The sequence below is a fragment of the Protobothrops mucrosquamatus genome, unplaced genomic scaffold (genome assembly GCF_001527695.2).
Source record: "Protobothrops mucrosquamatus isolate PMUCROS unplaced genomic scaffold, P.Mucros_1.0 scaffold370, whole genome shotgun sequence".
Classification (NCBI taxonomy): domain Eukaryota; kingdom Metazoa; phylum Chordata; class Lepidosauria; order Squamata; family Viperidae; genus Protobothrops; species Protobothrops mucrosquamatus.
The window spans coordinates 660,450-683,424 of record NW_015386704.1 but is presented as its reverse complement, the minus strand read 5'-3'; the positions used below and the strand labels follow the sequence as shown (position 1 = coordinate 683,424).

Genomic DNA, 22,975 nt, shown 5'->3' with positions numbered 1-22,975 from the left:
CCCCCCCCCCCCCCCCCAGCATCTCTCCTTCGCAGTACGCTTACAACCTGTCTGTTCCTGCCCTCTGATCCAATATCTAATCCATTTCTTTTTGGTTAATAATGTAAATTTCACTAATAGTATTTTAAATCAGCAAAAATGAGCTTTCATAGTACATTATTTCACTGACAGTTTTGTTTTAATGCTGGCAAACATCAAGTAGAAGCCAAGTTAAAGAACCAGGGGGAAAATAAGTATTTCTTTGATGGTACTGTCAAAAACATTCAGTGATAATGCAACAATGGATCTAGTGGAAATTATGTGAAATGGCATATTACCAAGTATCATTTATATGTGCGATACAGTATGTGTAAAACAGAAAAACAGACTTCAGGATATCATTCATCCTTTGTTACAAAAGAAGATAGTAGCTTAAATCAGGGAGAGTTAAATTAGTGTCCTCCAGAAGCTTTTGATTAAAACCATCAATCCTTTGACAAGCAGAAACTAATGCATACTGAAGTCCAGGAATCCAGAAGTCACAAAATTATCAATCCCTGCCTTAAATTATATGAAGTTCAGATTCATATATCTTGATATTATTTCATTGTGAGTAAAGCAATTTATTTTTAAAAAGTGAGATGTACAAGTCCACATTTTAAGCTGTACTTGGGCACTTAATTGTAATACAAAATTGGCAGATAGCAAAGGGATGCTAAACACTTCACTAGATCTATTATTCTCTGTCAGAAATAACCAGAGACCATTTTTATTCAGTGTATGTCCCAACAAGGCTTCAAACATCAGTATTGAGCCTGACCTTGGCAGGAGATAAATTGGCCCTTAACCAGACATTGCACAAATACATTTGTGTAGGTTTCGAATCAGTGGAGGCTCCACTTTTATAACTTGACGATTCCCTTCTGCAAATGCATCCTTCAGTGCTTCCTTATGTTATCTTGGCAAACTCATAATTAGAAATGGGCATTTGCTAAGATAATGTGTCATTTTAGATACAAACAAAGGACCTGAGGCACAGAACACAATATTCTATCTACTCTCACCCACAAAATATAGTGGCTTGAGAATTGCAAGAAATAATGCATATACACTCTGCCAAATTATTAATATTCTGTATTGTTATTATTGATAGCCATTTAGACATAGTGTTTAAACTAAAGCATTAGTCTAGCAACCGAGAGACTATGAGTTCTAGTTCTGTGTTAGGCACAAAGCCAACTGACTGACCTTTGGCCAATCCTCTCTCAGCCCTAGGAAGAAACTACTGTAAGGGCCAACCACTTCTGAAAATGTAGCCAGGGAAACTGCTAGGACCAGTCTAGGCAGTTAGAGTAATCAACAGAGACTCAAAGGCACAAAATAAAAGTGATGATGATTTAATCATTATTATGGTTATTATTACAGGAGGCATGCCTTCAGGCCCTGCTGAAATTAAATTGTTTGAATTGCTCCAGTCTGTCTCCTGCTTTCTCAGCAAGTATCCCATTTTGAATGCTTGCACCAGCCAGGCAGCCGTTCGGAGAGAATAGTGTACACACTTACCATTCAGAGTCTCGAAGTAATTCTTATTATCGTTGTTTGTAATTCTAGTAGAAATGAACTTAGTTCAAGAGAAGTTTAAATAATCCGATAGTGGGTCCTGCCGATTGTAGGACCCTCAGATATGACATATGTACCGTAGTACGAAAAGGGAAACCTCTAACCTTACGCTATTGTTGGCACAGCCAACTCATCACGGCCAATTCGCCACAGCCAACTGGTTGTGGCCAACTTGCCAGGGGACAACTTGCCGCAGGATAATTCAACAATTCAATGTAATTATTTAAAATAATTTTAAAATAATTTTAATTTTTGTCATTCCACATTTCATTCTGTCCCTCCTTTTGCATCCTTTCTTCAATAATTCTATTCCACCATTTCTTGGCAAGATGTCCCATGGCAAGTTGGCCATGGTGAGTTGTCCTGTGGCAAGTTGACTGTAATGAGTTGGTCGTGGCAAGTTGGAGATAAGTAAAGATATGCAAATTGCAGAAAAGGAGTTGGGAAAAGTAAGTAAAAGGCACTCAATAAGAAAAAAAGAAAAGGAAATACTAGTGTGTGGATCCTTCAATTCTGCTGCCCATTGTGGCTTTAATCAATCAGTGCTTTCATGTAATGCTATTTTTTTTAGTAACATAGAGAAGATATAGCTTGCTGGCTTTAGTTACACTGTGTTATATGCAGCATTTCCTGCTGACTGCAAGGGCACATTATTGGTCACTTTGAATACATTTTGGCCAACCACAGGCCAGTTTTATCTCAAACATACTTACACTATTCTATGCAAGCTAGGATAACTAATCAACAAACCTGCAAGCCAAGATAACTGTTGCTTTCATTCCACCAGTACTTTGCATCAACATGCAGAAGAGAGAATTTTAGTGTGCAGCCTGTTATAGATGACACTTGTCATAGGTCTCTGCTCAGATACTTCATTTGATATATTTATATCCATCCTTTTCTGCAGGGAGCATGAAGTAATGGGAATAGTTTCACAGCCTTATTTCCCTCTCAGTGATAGGCTGAGAAGAGCATGATTTTTTTCGAAATCACTTCACTTGGGCTTGGTGCCTGAGGGCCTTTCCCCATATGCAAGTAAGCAGCCTCTTTTTTCTGCCATGTCTTCGTGACACTGCATTACTTCACATCCAGACCATTCTTAAGGTCCATAGGCGTTCAGGGGTTAAAATCACCATGCAACAAGTTCAGTAGCTTTGCTGTGGATACAGTCTGATATATTTCACAAACAACTCTACCTGGTGGCTCTGTTAAAATGACCCCATCTGGCACCTATTGACATCTGTAGATTGGGGTGGACTTCCTCATTCCCTTGACACTGCCCTCAAGGCCCCTTCTGTTGTGGGAATGGGACAGGCCAGGGTTTCAAATTGGGCTCTCTCCAAGCTAATTCTGGTTTGGAGATCTGGGTCAGCCCAAATAGTAGCTGATCATCCACAGCTGCAGAATGTCTGTGCAATGAAGGAGGAAGAGAGAGCTGCTATTTGCTTTGGCACTTCATGGCACCTAGACCTCTAATCTCATATCATGCAATTGCTGTCCTGACTGCATTTGAATATAGGCTCAGCACTCTTCCTGGGTTCAAAAGCAGCCCAAAGGATTGAGAGGCCAGGGTGGGGATGGTATGAGCCAGGAGGAATCTTCCACTGTACTTTGCATCCACCATGGACCCTTTTTTAGCAACTGAGAGAAGCACAAGGATTGTACAGGACAGCAGGATTCTTGCTACGTTGTACAACCTTCCTGCATGCTTGTCAGATTATTTTTAAGCACAAGTAAAATTAGCCACGCTAACAGGTGATGGGATATTACACGGTATAACGGGAGCTCTTTCATCCCACTCTTTCCCCCTTCCTCCTCACAAGCCTTTTCCCTGTTAGTTGGACAAAATCTAGATATCAAAACTCATCTTCTTCTGGGTCCCAGGTCTATCCTCATGTTGAGAGTGACTGCTGTATGTTTTCCCAGGCTGATGGGGTTTGATGGGAGAAAGGGAAAACACCTTTGAGGTTATCCACCCATCTCTTTCCTTAACAAGCTCTATATTTAATGGCAGTATGCCTGTGGCAAGATAGAAATGGGCAATGGGGACAAAGCATTTTATGCCAGTATAGTTTGTTTTGTTGGTTCAAGGGTGAGTTGGTAGCCATTTAAATGAGTTTTAAGGAACAACCCTGTATAGGGCTTCACAACCCATATGACTTTTCATATGATCTCAGCCTCAGTGAAATATTAATGATGTAAGAAAACAGGGTTTCATATTTGCCAACCAAAGCTCATGAAAGGAGGCTGTCAGAGGAAACACAAACACACAGCTTTATTATTTAATAAGCACAGTTGCAAGCATTATTACACATACATAGTAAACAGGAGGGGATTCATTTCACATACCTTTGTTTCTTTCGAAAATGAATTGCCAAGACTTTATGGGGAAAAAAACCACTGAGCAAACAGAGTCCCAGAGATATATCAGAGGCAGCCCAGAGGCAATCAGTGCATTATCAGTCTGTAATCAAAGTTCAACTAAGAGATACCCCGAAAGACTAGAACTTTTAAGCCAATCTAGAATCCTGGAAGAAAAGCTTGTTACTGTGATGTCTAGACTTTACTTTCCACAATGAGCACCAGTTTTCAGTACATAACTCTGAAAACTATGGACCAAGCATTGGTGTATTCATAGAATCAGATGCTAACACATCCCTTTGCTTTAGCCAATAAATTGTTCTTTATGTCACTCATCTTCAAGGCCTTTCTGTCTGCCAAAACAGATGTTGACTTAGCTAAGTGTGTGCAAAAGAAAGGCTTTCACACATTCACACAGAAGTGGGACCTGTTGCTGTTAAATCTCTGTATTAAAGATGAGCTCCAAGTCACTATTTAAAGGAAATGCACATTAAAAAAAACAGTTGGGGGTCAGAAAAGTTTCTTATCTATCTTTTGACCTTTAAGCCACATCTTAATAAATCTTTTCTCCCTTTGTTCTCTGAGGATTGCCTCCAAAGAAATAGTGTGGTGAGTCCATAACTGCTTTCAGACATTTTTGATGAAGCAATTGTCTCTTTTCTGACTGCCTAGAGCAGGGGTTCCCAACCGGGGTGTGAGACGACATTCCAGAGGGTGCAAAAACTTGGGTTTTCAAAATTATAGTATATATGCATAATTCGTTGCCGTTATTTCGAACTTTTATAAGGGGTGCGAGAATATATCAGAAGCATTCTAGGGGTAGGGGTATAGAAAAGGTTGGGAGCTGCAGGCCTAGAGGCTTTCTGAGATAGGATAGGCAACATTATCTTCTCTGAGGAATAGATGTAGCTCTTGTTCCTTTTTTAATTCTCAGACACCCCAGAACTAATTTTCAGCATTGCTTTCATAGTGTATTAAATAATAAATACATATAAAAGTATTCTTGTTTGTCTGTTCAACCGATTCAACAGATTTCAACTATCTGCTTTTCTATTCATAAGATATTCAAGGCAACTAGCAATAAAACAAAATAGATCTCAATAATGCCATATAGATTATAACTCAACTAGCTTCTTGAACTTAATCCATATAGCCACTTAACATGTATGAGAAAAATCTATGAGTGGAGATCATCGTTTTCCATCTTAGCATTCAAAAACAGAATTTTTCATATTACTTTCTTTTTCTTTTTTTATAATGTAAGCTGCCCAGAATCATCTGAACTCAGGCAGACTCTAAATGTAATAAAATAAATAAATAGTACATGAGGAGGTGATAGAGACAGGCTTTCATCACCATCCTGATGAACATGGTTATTAATGTAAGTAGGTCAGGAATGGATTTTGATTAGGCTTCAGTCCTATCCTGTTTGTGTCAGTTTATGTACTTTTAGAAACATAGGTAAGAGTTTTGTTATCTCAGATGAGGTTATTTGGTGACTTGAATAATCATCATTATTGTAAACAACTAATCAAGTTTTTCCCCCAATGTGGTTGTGTTTAATAGTTTAGGAGTGACCCCCCCCCCTTTTATGGGGGGCAGGATTCTTTGTGGATTTATATGCTGGCAGTGCATGGGACCAAAGCCTGCATAGGAATTTTTAGATATTTTAGAATTTAGCTTCATCTTTTTCTCTATATTATTTCCTCCTTTCTGTACTGCAGGCCCTTCAATTATTTCTTGCCAACTGGTGGCCAAAAAGAGTTAGATGGTTCCTGTCCAAAAAAAAGAAAAAGAAAAACCACATCACTTTTAACCAGTTGGTTATAAAGAGTTTTTGAAACTAGACAGAGGTTTGAGCATTATACTAACTTTGGGTTAAGAGAGTTTGAAATATCATTGGTAAATAAGACTTGGAAACATGGTAGATGAGATATTTTTTGTGGCTTCAAGAATGCAGAAGTAGATGCTCAAGACCTTATTTCCTCCTCTTGACTCACTTATCATTAACAGTTAACAGTTCTTCAAATCCAGCTGTGTGACCTTGGGCTAGTCATCTCTAGGAAGGAGGCAATGGCAAGCCCTTCTGGGGAAAAAAAAACCCTGCTTGTCCAGGTGGTCTCTGAGAATTGGACATGACTGAACAGAAGATGGGTGGGTGGATGGGCAGACAGGCAGACAGACAGATGGCAGGCAGGCAGACATCTGCCCTCTCAACCATGTGACTCAGGGTGGCTAACAAAAATTAGAAACAGGAAATAGACCAAAAAATTAAAACACATTGCACTGAAGACAATGCATAAGTCAGATCTTCAGAGTGTAATACATACTAGCTTGTTGTGGGAGATTCTAAACTGAAACCCTCCTTTTTATCCTAGAAGGCAGATTTGTTACTACCCAGAGTACTATGGGGGCATTTTTAAAGTCTGTAAAATAACATTACAGCAGCTGTCGTGACTTCAACAAATGTTGAAAGTTCTGAGCAAATTCTGCAGTTGCACCACAGAGGCACAAGTTGTTGTTTTTCAGTCCCTAAGTTGTGTCCAACTCTTCGCGACCCCATGGACCATATTATGCCAGGCCCCTGTATCATCCACTGTCTCCCGGAGTTTGCCCAAATTCATGATCATTGCATTGATGACACTATCAGAAGCACAAGATTTGGCATTAAATTAGGTTCAACTTTTTTTAAAAAAGTATAGTTTTACTTGCATCCGGGTAAATGCTCATATTTTCCAACTATTCTTACCATGGACAGTCCCTAATTTGAAGAAATCATTACTAGTAAATCACTGTTCTTATTTTGGCTTTCCCAGAGACTGGGGGCTGCCTTCTTAAAATAAGCCCAGGATGCAACCCCCAATGGGCATAATAAAATAACTTGCCTGAGCGGAAGTTATTACAGCACAAAAAGTGTATAGCAATGGTACATAAAAGGTCGACTGCACTTCATCTCACTATGCTTGCTAGTCTTTATGATTGTTGTAAGGAATGCCAGATGAAATAAGCTATTATTTCATCCTTTTAAATTCTTAAGATCAATATTTAGATAGATTATACCTTTAGTGATAAAATATTCTATGTTCCTATTGTTACTTTGTAAACTGAAATATCTAAATTCACCTTGCAGATTCAATGACTGGATTCATACATTGTGCCAAGCCATTTTTAAACCATGGTTTGCTGAATAAACAATAATTGGTTTAAATCAAGGGGATAAGTCCACATAGTGCACCAAGTTGAAATAAAACAAACAGCATCCTGGTTGGTCTCTAATGCCTTCTAATAAGATCACCTTGAACAGAAATAATCATCTCCATGTTTGCAAATTTGCCTTAAACTTATATTTTTATCTTGTATTTTATTACCCAACTATATCCTTCGTGTTGGAATTCCAAAGGGAAGAGATGAGAATCTTTGGCAATTAAGAACTACACATCACTTTTTTTGGATAGCATAATTCCATTTGATTGGGCCATGTAATCTGCAAGGGCAGAGCCAATAGATGTATATTTTCTGGCTTCTGGGGATGGATATGTTTTTATTTCTTTGCTTTGCTTTTCAGTGTGATTAATGTGGCCTCTCTCTTTGAACCATCTTTAGCCAAGAAGTTTGCAGGTTTAGTGAAGACATGGTGCAGCTCAGTAACTAAGAAAATGGACAGTTATAGACTAATCTAGAAAAAAAGGAATGAGTGCCTACCTGATTAAAATGGTCTTCCAAAATTATTTCGAAGCAGATGAAGAAAGTACGATTAGAACCTCCGTGTAAAACAGATCCACAGTTTTGATATCAGACCTTGAAGAATGCCTTGTCTCTGCCCCAGCACTAATGCCATCAAAGGAATAAAATGCTGAACACTATTAACACTTTTATAGTATAGTTTTCAGATGGTTGTTTTCTTAATAGAAACTAAGGTGAGTAATCTGGCATAGGCTAAAGGCAGACTTTATGCATTAGATTTACCACCAGAGGTTGGGGGCTCTTATTTGTAAATTGAAAAATATGCAAATGAAGAAACAAGTAAGTTACTTGATACGGAAATGTAGTCAGCAGGAAGCAGTGAAGTTTCGGTGGCTGTGGGCTCAGAAACTCTGCAAAGTATGCAGTGTCCCTGGGGCTGCCTACCAGAGTTAGTGGCTCCTGAAGTATCCAAGGATTTGTGCTGGGGTCCAAACCTGGGGGTCCTGCTGAGGATTTCATCATGGCAGAGCCTCAATCTTCTGGTGGGTAAAGCAACCTTCTTATATTTTTATGCAGGGACCTTGAAGCCTTTTTTCAGCGTACAGCAAGTCATTGCAGACGGTTAACCCTTGAAGTTTTTAGGTTGGGGCAAGAAATGATTGCTTTGAGGTGTCTGATCCCTGAAAATAAAACTTGGTTCAGTGCAACAAGGCCTAGAGAGGGATATATATTTCAGAGCTGACATTGGTAGACAAGATAACTTTCTATTGTATACAGTATATGGATATTCTCAGGATGAATAGGCTTTTTCCTATTCTGAGTATTGAAATCTGTAAAATGTGTTTTGAATAAAGATAGATGTGGGCCAAAATTTATGGCTGTGTGACAACAACCAGATCATATCGAGGAGAGCCTAATTCAAATCAGTATATGTTCCTTAACTAAATGATCAAATCTATCTCTGTATCTATCTCTGAGTTCTTTTCAGTTGAACTTAGAAATGCGTATGAATCACTTCAGAAATCATTGCTGTATTTTAATTATGTGTTCTAAATTAAGATGATGGTTAAAATGTACTTAAGATTAAAAAGGGAGCATATTTTCTTTAGGATCAATAACTGTTTTTAAAAAGTACTCTCTCATACATTTGATTGTCTGATAGATATGTACACTAGTTGGAATCTATTTTAACCTTTGAAATTATATTTTTATATATATTCTGTTACAAATCCAGCAGTGTGACATGGAGATTTTTAAACACTTGTTTAAAATCTCTATAAATTTGATTCAGCTAGGAGAACGCATTTAACAACCTGTGAAGTGTTATAGGGTGATCATTCTCTGTCAGCCATGTTCAAAATTGTAATTTGTGGAAGTACTCATTTCCTGGCCTTTTTTTATTTTTTATTTGCCTAACTGCATGATATAGTGCAAGGGTCCCCAATCTGTGGGCTACGGCCCACTACCAGGATGTGGCCTACTGGCCACCGGGCCGCAGAACAAGCTAGCCAGTGCGCGTACATGCACGCACTCACCCCCACTCGTGCTAGCGCCGCTACGCAAACAGGGCACTGCATGGTGAAAATGGGGCGCCACATGGGGAAAAGGGGGTGAAAATGGGGCACGGCGTGGGGAAAATGGGGCATGGCGTGGGGAAAATGGGGCATCAGATGGGGAAAAGAGGCAGTACTAGTGAGTGTCATGTGGGCACTAGCACCACCCTGTTTGTGTCGCGCGTGCTCGTGGACCCGTTTGTGTACACGGGCGCACATAAAATGCTTCCCCCTCCCTTTCCCTCTGGTCTGCCAATCAAGAAAGGTTGGAGACCTCTGATATAGTGCACATGCCTGCACACTGGATGGGATGCTTGCTTTACAAATGTTGTTCCACATGCTAATCCTGCCATTATATTTTGTGCCACCAGCAAATGTGTCTTCTGAAGAGGAGGTTGTAAGAAGCAAGAAATAATTTAGGAGGGGGAAAAAATCATACTCAGTTCTTTGCCAAGGATTGCTACCCTCCATCTGATCTGGGGAAAATTTAAATTCTTCTTTTGAAATCCTGAGAGGCTGCCCTTTGCCATACAGTATGCATGTGAAAATAAGGTATCTACGAAAAGACTAGAAGCAAAAGAAAATGATATCATTACAACTGATCTATTTGTAGTAAGTATTTGTAATATTTAAACTCTTAATTAACAAATGACAAATAGATCACTGTGATGACGTTTTCTGTGAAGGCCCTTTCACAGCAATTCTCAAAGACTAATGAAAAAGAATGACTGTTGGATGGAGCACAACGTTTTTACAAATAAAATGGATCATGAGACTGGAGATGCTGTATGTACACAAGAAGAAATCAAGAGATACTTCCACATAGTCACCGTTACCACTCTGTAAACTTATTAACTATTTTTCTAACAGGCTATGATTGTCTTCATCACAGCCACTGAGAACTTAAAATAAGCCAATCAGCACTTCCCAACTAATCAGTGGGAGAATGAAAAGCCAGATATCACCTAGCAGCATATCTTTTTCTTTGGGAGAAGTAGAAAACATGCTCCTTTGCTTTATTTAGGAAGCTCAATCTGAGAATATTATGGCAACATGACAACTTACCAGCTATGGCTGGGTGGGGTGGATAATTGAAGATTAGGAAGTGGGCTGAAGCAAGAGTTTCCCCAGTGAGAAACCACTTATTGCTAAGCTTCAGAAGCAGTGTTTCTCAAACTTGGTAACTTTAAGATGTGTGGACTTCAACTCCCAGAATACCCCAGCCAACCATGAGCTATACCTGAGTCAGAAGGAAATATATTCTGCGATCATGGCAGGAAACGACACAGTGTGGTTCTGAGCTATGACTGAGACCAAAGAGTCAAAGGATATACTTTTAAAATGGGTGATTATCTTACATTCACTAAGAATATGATATTGGTAGACTATTTTTCTATATATATATTTTGTTTGGTAGAGATTGTTTCAATCTTTCAGATAAATACAGTAATCTTTCAAATAAGTATTTTACTGTAAATTAGATTAGATATTATATATGAGCAAGTGCAGAAAAGTAGCTTGTGGATGTAAGCCAGTGTATTTTGCTTCTGTTTGGATATTTTGTTTTATACTTTGTTAAATTCAAGATAGATAGTTAGATAACCTTTATTGTCATTTTTTGTGGACCCTGCTCAAGCAACACTTATATGCTATGTCCTGGATGGAAGGGAGGGAACTTCCAATAATCTTTTCAGCCATCCTCAGCACTCTCTGCACTGCCTTCCTGTCTGAAGCAGTGATGCTTCCAAACCAGACAATATGACAGGATGCTTTCGATCGTCCCTCTGTAGAAAGTGATAAGGACAGGGGAAAGAAGATGTGCTTTTCTCATGTGACGCAGAAAATGCAGGTGCTGCTATATCCGCTTCACCAGTGTCTCGCTGTTGAGCGACCAAGTCAGCCTACTTGTTAACTGCACACCCAGGAATTTGATGCTGGTAACCATCTCCACAGGTGAATCATTGATGCACAGAGGAGTGTGGTTGTGCCTGCCTTTTCTGAAATCGACAATGATCTCTTTGGTTTTTCCAATGTTTAATACTAGGCTGTTTTCCTTACACCAGTCCACCAAACCCTCAACCTCCTTGCAATAAGCACCCTCATTGTCATCTTGAATAAGGCCCACTACTGTTGTATCATCTGCAAACTTCACAATATGGTTGTGGCCACCTAGCACAACAGTCATGGGTCAAAAGGGTGAACAGCAGTGGACTTAGGACGCAGCCCTGAGGAGAACCTGTGCTCAACAAAATGGTGTTAGAAATATTTGTTCCAGCTCGCACATACTGGGGCTTGTTAGAAAATCAAGAATCCAGTTGCACAAAGAAGTGTTTAAGCCTAAAGGGCCCAGTTTGTCTACTAGATGCTGGGGAATGATTGTGTTAAATGCTGAACTGAAGTCAACAAACAACAAACGCACATGAGTATTTCTTTCCTCTAAGTGCTCCAAGCTCAGATGGAGAACAGAGAAAATAGCATCCTCTGTAAGCAAACTGAAGCAGGTCAACTGCTGGCAGGAGGCTAGATACAATAATGTCCTTTATCAGCTTCTCAAAAGCATTTCATAATGATGGATGTCAGTACAACCGACGGTAATCATTGAGGCCTGTAAAAGACATTTCATATTTAGCATATCAAGTATTTGATGGATCAATATGCCCAAATACCAGTCCTTTTTTTCTAAAAAAAAAAAAAAGTGCCGGAACTCACACACGTCATACAACCTGCCTTGCCTACCCTACAAGGTTCCATCCAAAAAAGGTGCCGGAACTCCATTCTGGGCGTTCTATGAGGAAAAAAAGCCCTGCCAAATACTATATCAGGAACAATTGGTTTTTATTTTCTAATTAGTAGTACAAATCAAGACTCATTTGAAGCATCTTGATGTTAAGCCATTTGAGGCAAAATTCTATTAGCCTCAAATGGCCCATCTTCACAATTTTCTTTTCTTTTTTATTTATTTAAAACATAACAGTTTGGATGACCTATCCTCCCCCTATTCGAGGGGTCGCCAAACTTGGCAACTTTAAGACTTGTGGACTTCAATTCCCAGAATTCCCCAGCCAGCATGGCTGGCTGGTTGAGGAATTCTGGGAGTTGAAGTCCACAAGTTTTAAAGTTGCCAAGTTTGGAGACCCCTGCCCCATTCCAACAGATAGATGGGGGAACTGAGCTTCAGATTCAATGTCAGTTGTATATTTGTTAAGTATAGAAAGTATGTTGAAACAAACATGGTGTGGAAATGAATGGAAAAATAAGGAAAAGGTCATACATTGCTTTTTATGTTAGATGGGTTGGATCTTCAGATCATTCTAACATAAGCATATTTATAACTCCCACTGGCTTGATTTCATGAATACAGTTATTCAAGACCAAAGATGCCATATTATGGCCTAGCAGTGGATCATTGTAATTGGTAAATTACAGATTATGCTTTGATTGCATAATTCAAGTCAACTAATTTAACCGTAGATATCCTGGTTATGCAAGCCATATTTTAGCACATTATGTGAACCAGATTGTAGATTCGCTCATACAGTGTTCAACTAATGTATTATAGAATTTTTGATCTTAGTTCAGACCAGCATTGGACTACCTAAGTAAAACAGACCACAGCCTTTTCTGAATGTATGCTTTTACATTTAATTTGTGCTCGGCAAGAAGGCAGAAGTTCTACTTCCTCTTCTTCTCCCTCTTACATCATTTCACAGGAAATATCAGAGAGTTCTAAAAAAAAAAATCAACATCTTTCCTTCATTAGAACATTATTTCCAGTTCAGTTCTGACACATTCAGAATCATGTTGACGCTGGCAAACAAATGAATGCTCAGAGAATAGTACAGGTTCCATCCCTATTTATATAATTCTTATATGAGTGAAAATCCTTCCATATGCAAATGATTGTAGATTCCTTATATAGATCATGTTATACGAAACGGAATAACCATCAGACTAAGATGTTTGGGTATTAATTTCTATGCAGCAATTAGAAGTATTCTTTAAAAATAAGACATTTTTTGATGATTCACTAATAGAAATTTGTCTAAGCATGGGATGGAAAGCAATAACAAATAACAGCTGAATTACTCTATTTCAAGATTCTTTGTGATCCTAACTTCAGAAATGATGCTTAATATGGGGGTTTGGCAAAAATGAATCTTGGAATTCAGAGGATACACGATCATGTTTAAAGAAGAATAAAATGTAAATATGAATGCTGAGCTGGGTTAAATATGTACTAGTAGTATTGGCAGAGTGAAAGGAATGAGAGACTGTGGATATACTATGGTTTGAGTTGCTTGAAAAGGCATATAGGTAATCCTTGATTTATGACCAGTCGCTTCATGACTGTTCGTAGTTACCCCAAAGGTTTTTACAACTCAGTTCCAAAGTTTCAATGGACAGTCACATGACCACATTTCAGGAATTCAGAAACTGGCCTGCATTTAGAGCTGTTTGACCATCCTGCGGTCATAATGTACACAATTTATGATGTTTTTGATCAAAACCAGCATTTACTTTGTTTTTGACAAAAATGCCCCATAGCAAACAATGGGTTTGCTTAATGACCAGTGCAAATGATCATTAATGACTTACAACCATAACGGGCAGGTTCTGTTATGATTATAAGTCAAGGATTGCCTGTATAGCAGGCACAGATGAGAGTAAATCCTGTGTGTATGTGTTACAGAAATTTACAAGACATAAGGAAGAGATTACAAGAGATTAAGAATAAGGAATAATTTCAAAATGCAGGCCCCTCCTCTCAAAGTATATATAGAAATACATAAAGGAAACACTGAATTAAACATTAAGGACTCAACTTTTCTTGGTAAGAGAACCTGTCTTTCTTTGGAAATAAAACACTGCCTGTGTCATAAACTAACCTGATTGCTCATGTAATTTATATTTCTGCAACAATACTGTTCAAGTACAAAACCTGATACAAAAAAACCAGCATTTTATATCATAGCATTTCAGCTTCCTTATTTTCCATTTAATATATCCTCATACTTTACAAGTAACAAGCCTGAGGATGTAATTTGGGAAAATCTTAAATAAATAAATATCTATGCTGCCCAACTGTCAATGAGTCTGGGTGGCTCATCGCAATCAAGTAACAAATAGTATTTGTAGTAATTTTATTATTTGCAAAACTATTCGTTTCCAGAAAAAAAAGAAAAGAAAGAAAGCTGGTTGGAATCAATTTGGTCAAGCATTCCTGGTCACAAGAAAAGCCAAACAAGCGTTCAAAGCTGTCCAAGATTTGGCAAGAAGTAACAGGTGGAAGATCATTAAAGCAACCTAGAACTAAGGAGAAATTTCCTGATAGTGAGAACAATTAATCAGTGGAATGGCATGTTTCTGGGAATTGGTGCTGCTCAGTCACTGGAGGTTTTTAAGAAGCGATTGGACGGCCATTTGTTTGAAATGGTATAAAGTCTTCTGCTCAAGCAGGGGGTTGGACTAGAAGACCTCCAAGTTCTCTTCCAGCCCTGTGATTCTATGTTCTATTTTAAGAACCAGTTATGTGATGATATTAAATGCAAGCCTCTTTTTCTTCCAATTAACATTTATTCTGATAGTCCACCTAGCTCTGTAGGAAGGCAAGGAAAGATAACATTTAGTTGGGTCAGAAGGTCTCAGAGAAGTGTTGCCTTTTCTTCTGTCCAATGAATAAGCTTCCCATTGCTGCTTGATGAAGCAACCCTTTTAAGACAACCACATCCTGTTTCTGGGGCAGAGGAAAGGAAAACATGAAGATTTTGCTCTGTTAATATCACAAGCGCATGACTAGTAACATTTTCTAAATTCTACAACTATAAGCTTCCACTTTTGTTGGCCACATAAATAAATCAGAGTTCAGCCAGAGTCGCACATCAAGATAGTTTGTTTGATATGGGGTTTATGGTTTAGTGTGAACTGTGTGATGCTAGGTTGATCCACAAGCTACAGTTAAAACATGGCTATATACTTTAGAATAAGAATCTAAGGTATAAAAGCAAATAACAAATTATGAAGGATTATAGCCGTACAACTTAATAACACTAACCATAGGAATTCTACCTATTGTTGATTTAAAGCTATGAAGACTAAGATAAGGAGAATAAAACAGAGCCGCATAAATAAATGGAGTAAAATAAAGGTAGACCAAGACATTTGACAGATCAAACAATCTAGGGTATGTTGTCATCTTCATGTCAATTGCATGATATTGATATCATAAATGAGCCCATGAAATATTATGTCTTAGCCATTGAGTGGCAGCTGAAGCTGCACTCTAAAAAGCAAATAAATTTGCTATGCTCCATTTACAAACAAGATATTTTAAAGGTGCCAGATTGAGAAAGACATTAGCCTTATGCTACCTTTGGCCTTGCTTTTTAGTCCCTCCCATCCTCCATTCAGCACACCCTTTAATCTTTCTCTCTCTCATTTATTTTCTCATCCTAATTGTCCTCAGTAATTTCAGTCTCCACTGGGAATAATGTATCTGATTTTTCCATCCTTTCCACGCCCATCTCTTCAGTGTCTCCCTAATCCTCCTCTTTGCTGATTAGCTTTTTATCCCTTGTTGGTACTCCAGCTCCAGTTCCTGCATCTGTTTTGCTTGGAACTGTAGTTTTTCCATTCCTTTGGATGTAAGATAGAAGCAGGCCAAGGCTCTATTCTATGCTTTATTCCTTTGGATCTACTGATCGAAAGAGGAGAATGTGGGCAGAGTGAAATAAGAGTCAAGAACATTTTTTTTATCGTCAAGGAAGGCCAACATATGGTTTGCGTACATAGATTTATTTTGGTCCTATATCTTCTGAATTAACACTACAGCTTGTTTGGGATATGTGCAACAGAATGTCACTACAGTACATTGGCAGAATCAATACATTATCTTCTAGAAATTATTAGGGGAGGAAGAATTATTTCCTTCCAAAATAACTATCCTGGAGGAGGAGGGGTGTAAGACATTTTCTGACATTACTATAAGTGTATTTATTGTTTGATCTTCTCTCTGCCCTCCTCCAGCTTTTACTTTCATTCAGTTAGTATTTATTACTCCCTTTCCGTGATGCTTATCCCAAAAGGGAGCAGCATGATAGTTATCTATATATAATTGTACACAAATTCTTTGTGAGTGTAGAGTCAACTTCAAGCTTTGGATGAATTGGGAGCTGAAAATGGTGCCATGTAGAAACATTCTGATATGAAAAAGATAATTCATCATAAGAAGAAGCAGAAAGGAATAGAAACAAAAGAAGCATGGCCCATGCATAATTAAGAGGGCTTGGTAACATGGACCTTTTCTCATTTATCCAATCTATTAAATCATAAAACATAGTTCTGAAACCATGCTTTCTGTGTTTTTCTCTCAGCCTGCCCCTCTTTTTATTTAATGGAGCAGTCAGCTGGAAGAGCATTAGTCTTGCAAAATTGCAGTTTTAGAACATTTTACTGGGTCCCAGTAGCGGTATTACTACATTAAAATTTCTTTCCTTTTTACTGTAATCAGACAGTAAGACAGTAAGACCGAAAACCTGCTAAAAATATAACAGTCTGTTTTAACTGTTGGCTACTTAGCTTGTTTGTGCTGTCATTTCATTGCAAAATATTTCATAGTCAAAATAGCCATGTGGCTCAATCATTCTTGCCACACAGAATGTTTGCAGTATAATGAGTGCTGGCTTGTGGAAACCTACGTATTTCACTTTCTGCCATTTTCATTAGTGGTGCACAAAATTAGCTCTATGGACCCATAGCTGAATATGAGTAAGCACATGAGATATTTACTCCTTAACAAATACAATAAATTACATCAGCAGCCCTAGTTCCCTGATTATAGTGCTTTGTTCCTCTCCAGCTAGCTTTTATGGAAGTCCTAGGGTCTTACCTCATTTGCATCTAACCTTAAAGTACTGCTGTAGAAACACACCCTGACTATTTATTTACCTTGTGTGTCCCAACAACCACAACACAGCCCAATCTTGTTTTTGGCTTAGATGGGAGCCTGGCGTAAGTTGTCCTCAGCCATTTACTGTAGGTTATAGTGTCCCCAGCACTCTGCCCCGAGGCTTGCAGTAAAGCTGTAGCAGTATCAAGCAGTATCAACCTGACACATTTTACCAACTATTCTGGCAGGGTTAAAGTCAGGTGATCTGTAGGAAGCAGTGACAACTAAATGTCTATTGGCAACTTAAGCTAATGTAGCTACACCATCTTCCCTGGGTCCTTGGAAGTCTCTTCTGCACCATTGTTTCATTTTTTTTTCCCTCCAGGGAAAAGAGCAGGACACACTAGTTCCTTGAAGTCTGCTGAACAGACTGTTGGCAGCTGGTAAGGGAAGAAACTCAGCATTCTCAGAACAGGGGATTTGAACTCTCCTGCTACCCTACTGGAAAACTTCTAGCCAGCTGATCAAGCATTTGGCAGACTTATTTTGACTAGAGATTTAGGGTTCTGCCGTTGTGAAAGAGCACTAAATCTACTGTCAAAATAAGCATCTTGTTTTCAGCTTCTCCTGCTTTATCAGGCAGTTTATTCACCCTGTGATCAAAGGCGATAGAGGTAGGCTAGAGATGATAAATGTACAGGTACAAGTGTATCTTACTTCCATTGAGCTATTAATCTGGTCATTCTGGAAAATGTCTGGTCCTGCAACATCATCACTACTTCCATTTCTACTTCAACCTCTGAAGCAGTTCAAAGCCCACCTGCTATCAACAGAGGAGAAATGGGGAGAGACTCAACAGATTCGGAATGGCTATGAGAGCTACTTAAAAGTACTTCTGTAGAGACAAACATCAGATCTGGTTGAATATCAATATCCGTAAGGTATTGCTCGATTACTGCCTACTCACATCCTGGCATGTGAGTCCTATTCTCCAAAGCCTATCCTATTCTCAAAAGCACTTGAAAGCAGGAGAAGAAGCAGTGGCTTCTTCTAGAACTAAGGAGAAACCTTAGAACTAGAACTAAGGAGAAACTTCCTGATAGTTAGAACAATTAACCAGTGGAAAAACCTGCCTCCAGAAGGGTGAATGCTCCAACACTGGAAGTTTTTAAAAAGAGACTGGACAACCATTTGTCTGAAATGGTATAGGGTTTCCTGCCTGAGCAGGGGGTTGGACTAGAAGACCTCAAAGGTCCCTTCCAACTCTATTATTGTTATTGTTATGTAAATTTGAATTAAAGCCCTAATATAGTCTGTAAGGTTCTGACACATGGCATTTTTATACAGGGATTCTATGACAGTTTTAAAACAGTTCCAGGTCTTTGTGATGTCACAATATTATTTATGTTACAAAACCAAGATGATTTATATTTGTTTCAATTCTAGTAGAAACTAAATTGTGTCTGAGCATACTCTCTCTCCATCCTTATCTTGGCTTTGTGGAGTCTTTTTTCCCATTTGAAGAAACTCTTAACTCACCAGTCCTCCTGAGCTTCAAAGAAATAGACAACTCCACCTCAGAGAAATCATAAATATCCTTTGGTAGGCAACCACACAAATGCATACAATGTGAAGTAAGGATGTGAAGGATATGTCTGTGGAAGGGGGTCCTCGGTGCTCTGTGTCGGGTTGCTTACCACTCAGGGAAGAATAAGCCTATCCCAGTGGTGGCGAACCTATGGCACGGGTGCCAAAGGCGGCACTCAGAGCCCTCTCTGTGGGCACGCGCGCCGTCACCCCAGTCCTAGGCCTTCAGCTGGGTTTTATAAAACCTTTTCGCTTTAGGCCGCCGTGTGCAAAAAAAAAAAAAAAAGAAGGTTCAATCAGTCAATTTCAACTTCTTGCGGGGAAAAAAAGATCTTCCAAAGTTGGAATTGATTGATTGAACTTTTTAGTCCCACCCAGTCTGCCGTTACCACCGCAGCCACGCCCACCCAATGGGCCACACCCACCCAATGGGCCACACCCACCCGGCACTCGACAATGCATAAGTGGGTTTTGGGTTGCAGTTTGGGCACTCTGTCAAACCGTTCTGTCTTGGCGCTTCACAAACCAGCCAGCAAGCAGGAACGTTAGACATATGGTAGTTTAATCACTCCATGCAGATTAAAGTCAGCACTGGGAGACGCTTGCTCCCAGTGCCTTACATAGCACATGCTCCAGCCCCACCCTTGTGAACACGCCAGCCCCACCCTCGTTAGCACCACCCCGCCCCACACGCCTCCCAAGCCACCATCCCAAGCCACCATCCGCCCTCCTACACCTGGGCCCCACCCAGTCCGCGCCCTCTATCACACAGCCGGGCAATCAGCTGGGCGTTCCTCTGCCGTTGCTGGGGCAGGCGGCTGCAATCAGTTGGGCGTTCCTTCTGCCGTTGCTGGGGCAGGCGGCTGCTCGTCCCTCCGTCACTTTGCGCTAGAACGGAGGCTTCGTCCGGCCCCTTCCCCTCAAACCATCTGTCGGGCCCTGCGAGGCGCAGGGTGATGACGTCAGAGGAGAGCGACGGCAGCAGCGGCTGCGGCGGCAGCGCCGGAACGATGGGTCGGCCGGCTCCCCTGGACTGCAGCCCTGGGTAAGGTGAACGGGGTGATGGGAGGTAGGCCGTACGCGGCTGGGACGGCCTCGCAGGGCTCGACATGCCGCTCCCCCTACCAGGGGTCCCTCTGGAAAACAAATATACAAAGTTAATGGTTTTGCTTTGGCACGACGGCAGCCCCCGGTTGCCCCCTTGGCTTGTCGGGATATCTGTGATGGAACCTCCTGAGCAGGTGGGGTGCGTGCACCTCACTATCTTTCACCCAGGATGCTTCCGACAACGGATAGCCTTTCCATAGCACAAGGTACGACACTCCATTTTTTTTCCTCTTTGAGTGTAATATGTCCTGTACCTCATACTGATCGGATGTTACGGGCCCTGGGGTTTCCATAGGTCTCATGTGGGACACTGGTTTCAACAGGCTACTGTGGAATACCGGGTGTAACCTGCCCAACGCCCGTGGTAATTTGAGACGCACTGTTACGGGGTTAATCACTTGGGCTATCTTGAACGGACCTATGTACTTTGGGCCTAACTTTTTGCTGGGAACTCTAAGACGTATGTACTTCGTGGAGAGGTACACTAGGTCTCCCACCCTGAAAGGCTTTTGCAGTCTCCTTTTCTTATCTGCTTGGGCTTTGGTCACCTGCCTCGCCCTCTCTAGGGCCTTGGTCACTACACACCATACCCCGCTAACTTGGGTTATCCATTCCCCAGCTTGACATGGTGGTGCTTCCTGGCCTGTGACCTCTGGCATGGGCATGAAGTCCCTGCCTGACACTACCCGGAAGGCGGTGAACCCTGCACTGCTGTGTACAGCGTTGTTGTATGCCACCTCGGCAAACACCACCCACTCCACCCAATCCGTTTGCTGATACGAGACGTAGCTCCTGAGGTAACGTTCCACCGCTGCGTTCGCCCTTTCCGCTGCTCCGTTAGTGCTCGGGTGGTACGCCGAGCTGAGCCCTTGGGAGGACCCTAGGAGGCGTACGAAGTCTCGCCAGAAGAGGGCTGTGAACTGGACCCCGCGATCGGAAATGATTCGGCGTGGTGCCCCGTGGAGTCGATACACGTGCGACAGGAACATCCGGGCTAGCCTTCGAGCAGATGGTAGACCCTTACAGGGTACGAAATGGGCCTGCTTAGAGAAAAGGTCCACTACAGTCCAAATCACCGTATAACCCTGACTGTTGGGTAGTCCCACAATAAAGTCCATGGCTATATCCTGCCATGGGTGGTCTGGGTCAGCCACCGACTGCAATAGCCTCTCGGCTTCCCAGGATCGGGCTTGGTTGTGGCACAGACTGGACATCCTCGCACGTAGGCCTCCACGTCCGTCCGTAGTCGAGGCCACCAAAACTGCCTCCGGGCTAAATGTAATGTTTTTAGAAAGCCAAAGTGGCCTGCTTGCTTTGAATCATGGCACCGGAGGAATACCCGGCTGCGCAGCGGTGGTGGGATGTACAATTTGCTGCCATACCAGGCCAGACCGTCCCTGTGAGTTAACATCCCACGGTTTTCTCGCAGCCACGGATCGCTTCGGAGGGCTGATCGCAGTTCATCCTCCCAAGCCGCTACTACTGGTTGGGATGCTGCCTTGGCCTCGTTCGTGTCATAAGGGGGCATGATGGCCTGCACCACCTCTTCCCGTTTGCTGTCAAATTGCGGCAACCGAGACAAAGCGTCTGCCAGAAAGTTTCTGCCGCCTGGTACGTATTTCAGATGGAATTGGAAGCGGCGGAAGTATTGTGCCCAACGGACGTGTTTTGGCGACAATCTCCTGGGGGTTTGTAACACTTTCAAGTTTTTATGATCTGTCCAGACCTCGAATTGGTGTTTCGCCCCCTCCAACAGATGCCGCCAGGTGGACAGGGCCCACTTCACCGCGAATGCTTCCTTCTCCCAGATGGCCCAGGCTCTCTCGGTTTCAGTCAATTTCCGTGACGTATAGGCGCAGGGTTGCAGTATTCCCTGCGAATTGTGCTGGAGCAGCACGGCCCCCACCGCTACGTCACTGGCATCCGCCTGGACCACAAACGGGCGTTCTGGATCAGGATGTAGGAGGACCGGCTCCCTCGCGAACAATGCCTTTAAGGATTCGAAGGCCTTCTGGCAGTCGGTTGTCCAGGCTAGCTGTTGTCCTGCTGCCCCAAACCAACAACTGTAGGCCCAGGCATCGTCTAAGCATTCCCCATTCCGTTGGTACCGTTTGCTTCCCTACTTGACAGATATCTTCAACCGTTTGGGGTCCTTCGAAACGTCGACTGCCGCACAGAAACCCCGAACGGTGAGGTCATGTGAAAAGTGGAACAAACCCAGGTAGAGGTGGGGGAGGCGACTATACCGGTACCCTAAGTAGTCCAGACGGGACCGGTGAAATTCGCACTTCGATATTTTCACATACAACCGGGCATCTAACAGTTTTCTCAACACATCCCGAACGAGTTGGACGTGTTCAGCCATGGTCTTACTGTAGATGAGTATATCATCAAGATATACCAGCACCCCGCGGTATAGGTGTTCATGCAAAACCTCATTAATCAGTTGCATGAATACCGTGGGAGCCCCCTGTAACCCAAATGGCATAACCCGGAATTGGTAGCTGCCTAAAGGGCAGTTGAATGCTGTCTTCCACTTGTCTCCGGGTTTGATCCTGACCCGGTAATAGGCCTCCCGTAGGTCTAGCTTCGTAAAGACCTGGCCCCGGGCTAGATGGGCCAAGAGGTCCTTCATCAACGGAAGGGGGTATAGATGTTCCACACACACCGCGTTGATGCCTCTGAAGTCCACGCAAAGCCGAAGCCCTCCGTCCTTTTTCTCCTGGAAGAGCACCGGTGCTGCTATCCGGGACCGTGCCGGTTGTATAAAACCCCTGGCCAGGTTTTTATCTATATATTGCCTCAGTTCCTCCAACTCCCTCGGCGTAATGGGATACATGCGGGGCTTCGGTAATGTGGCCCCTGGTAGTAGCTCGATGGCACAGTCCGTCGGGCAATGGGGCGGGAGGCTGTCGCAACCCCGCTCACTGAACACCTCTGCCAGATCCTTGTATTCCACTGGGAATGCGGCCATCCGCTCCCCTGCCTCCTGGGTTGTTTTTACTGCATCCTCCTCCCCTTCCGGTGTGCCATCGTCCAGCCTTGGTGGCTGAGGGCCAGTGCCAAGGCGCATATGACGACAGCCCCCACCCCACCATATTGTCGGGCCCCACTTATCCAACCAGGCCAACCCCAGAATTACTGCCTCCGTCATGGAAGGGACTACAATGAAGCGGAGGACTTCCCAGTGCTCCCCCAT

The 22,975-nt window shown here is 41.8% G+C and overlaps 1 protein-coding gene across 1 annotated transcript in view; it reads left to right on the top strand.

Moving 5' to 3' along the window:
- Positions 1-22,975, top strand: part of GMIP (GEM interacting protein) — a 78,356-nt gene that overhangs the window by 2,750 nt on the left and 52,631 nt on the right. The window contains exons 2-3 of the mRNA XM_029284095.1: positions 1,405-1,514; positions 3,119-3,179. Of these exons, the coding sequence (XP_029139928.1) occupies positions 1,405-1,514; positions 3,119-3,179 (171 nt within the window). The remainder of the gene's footprint in view (positions 1-1,404; positions 1,515-3,118; positions 3,180-22,975) is intronic.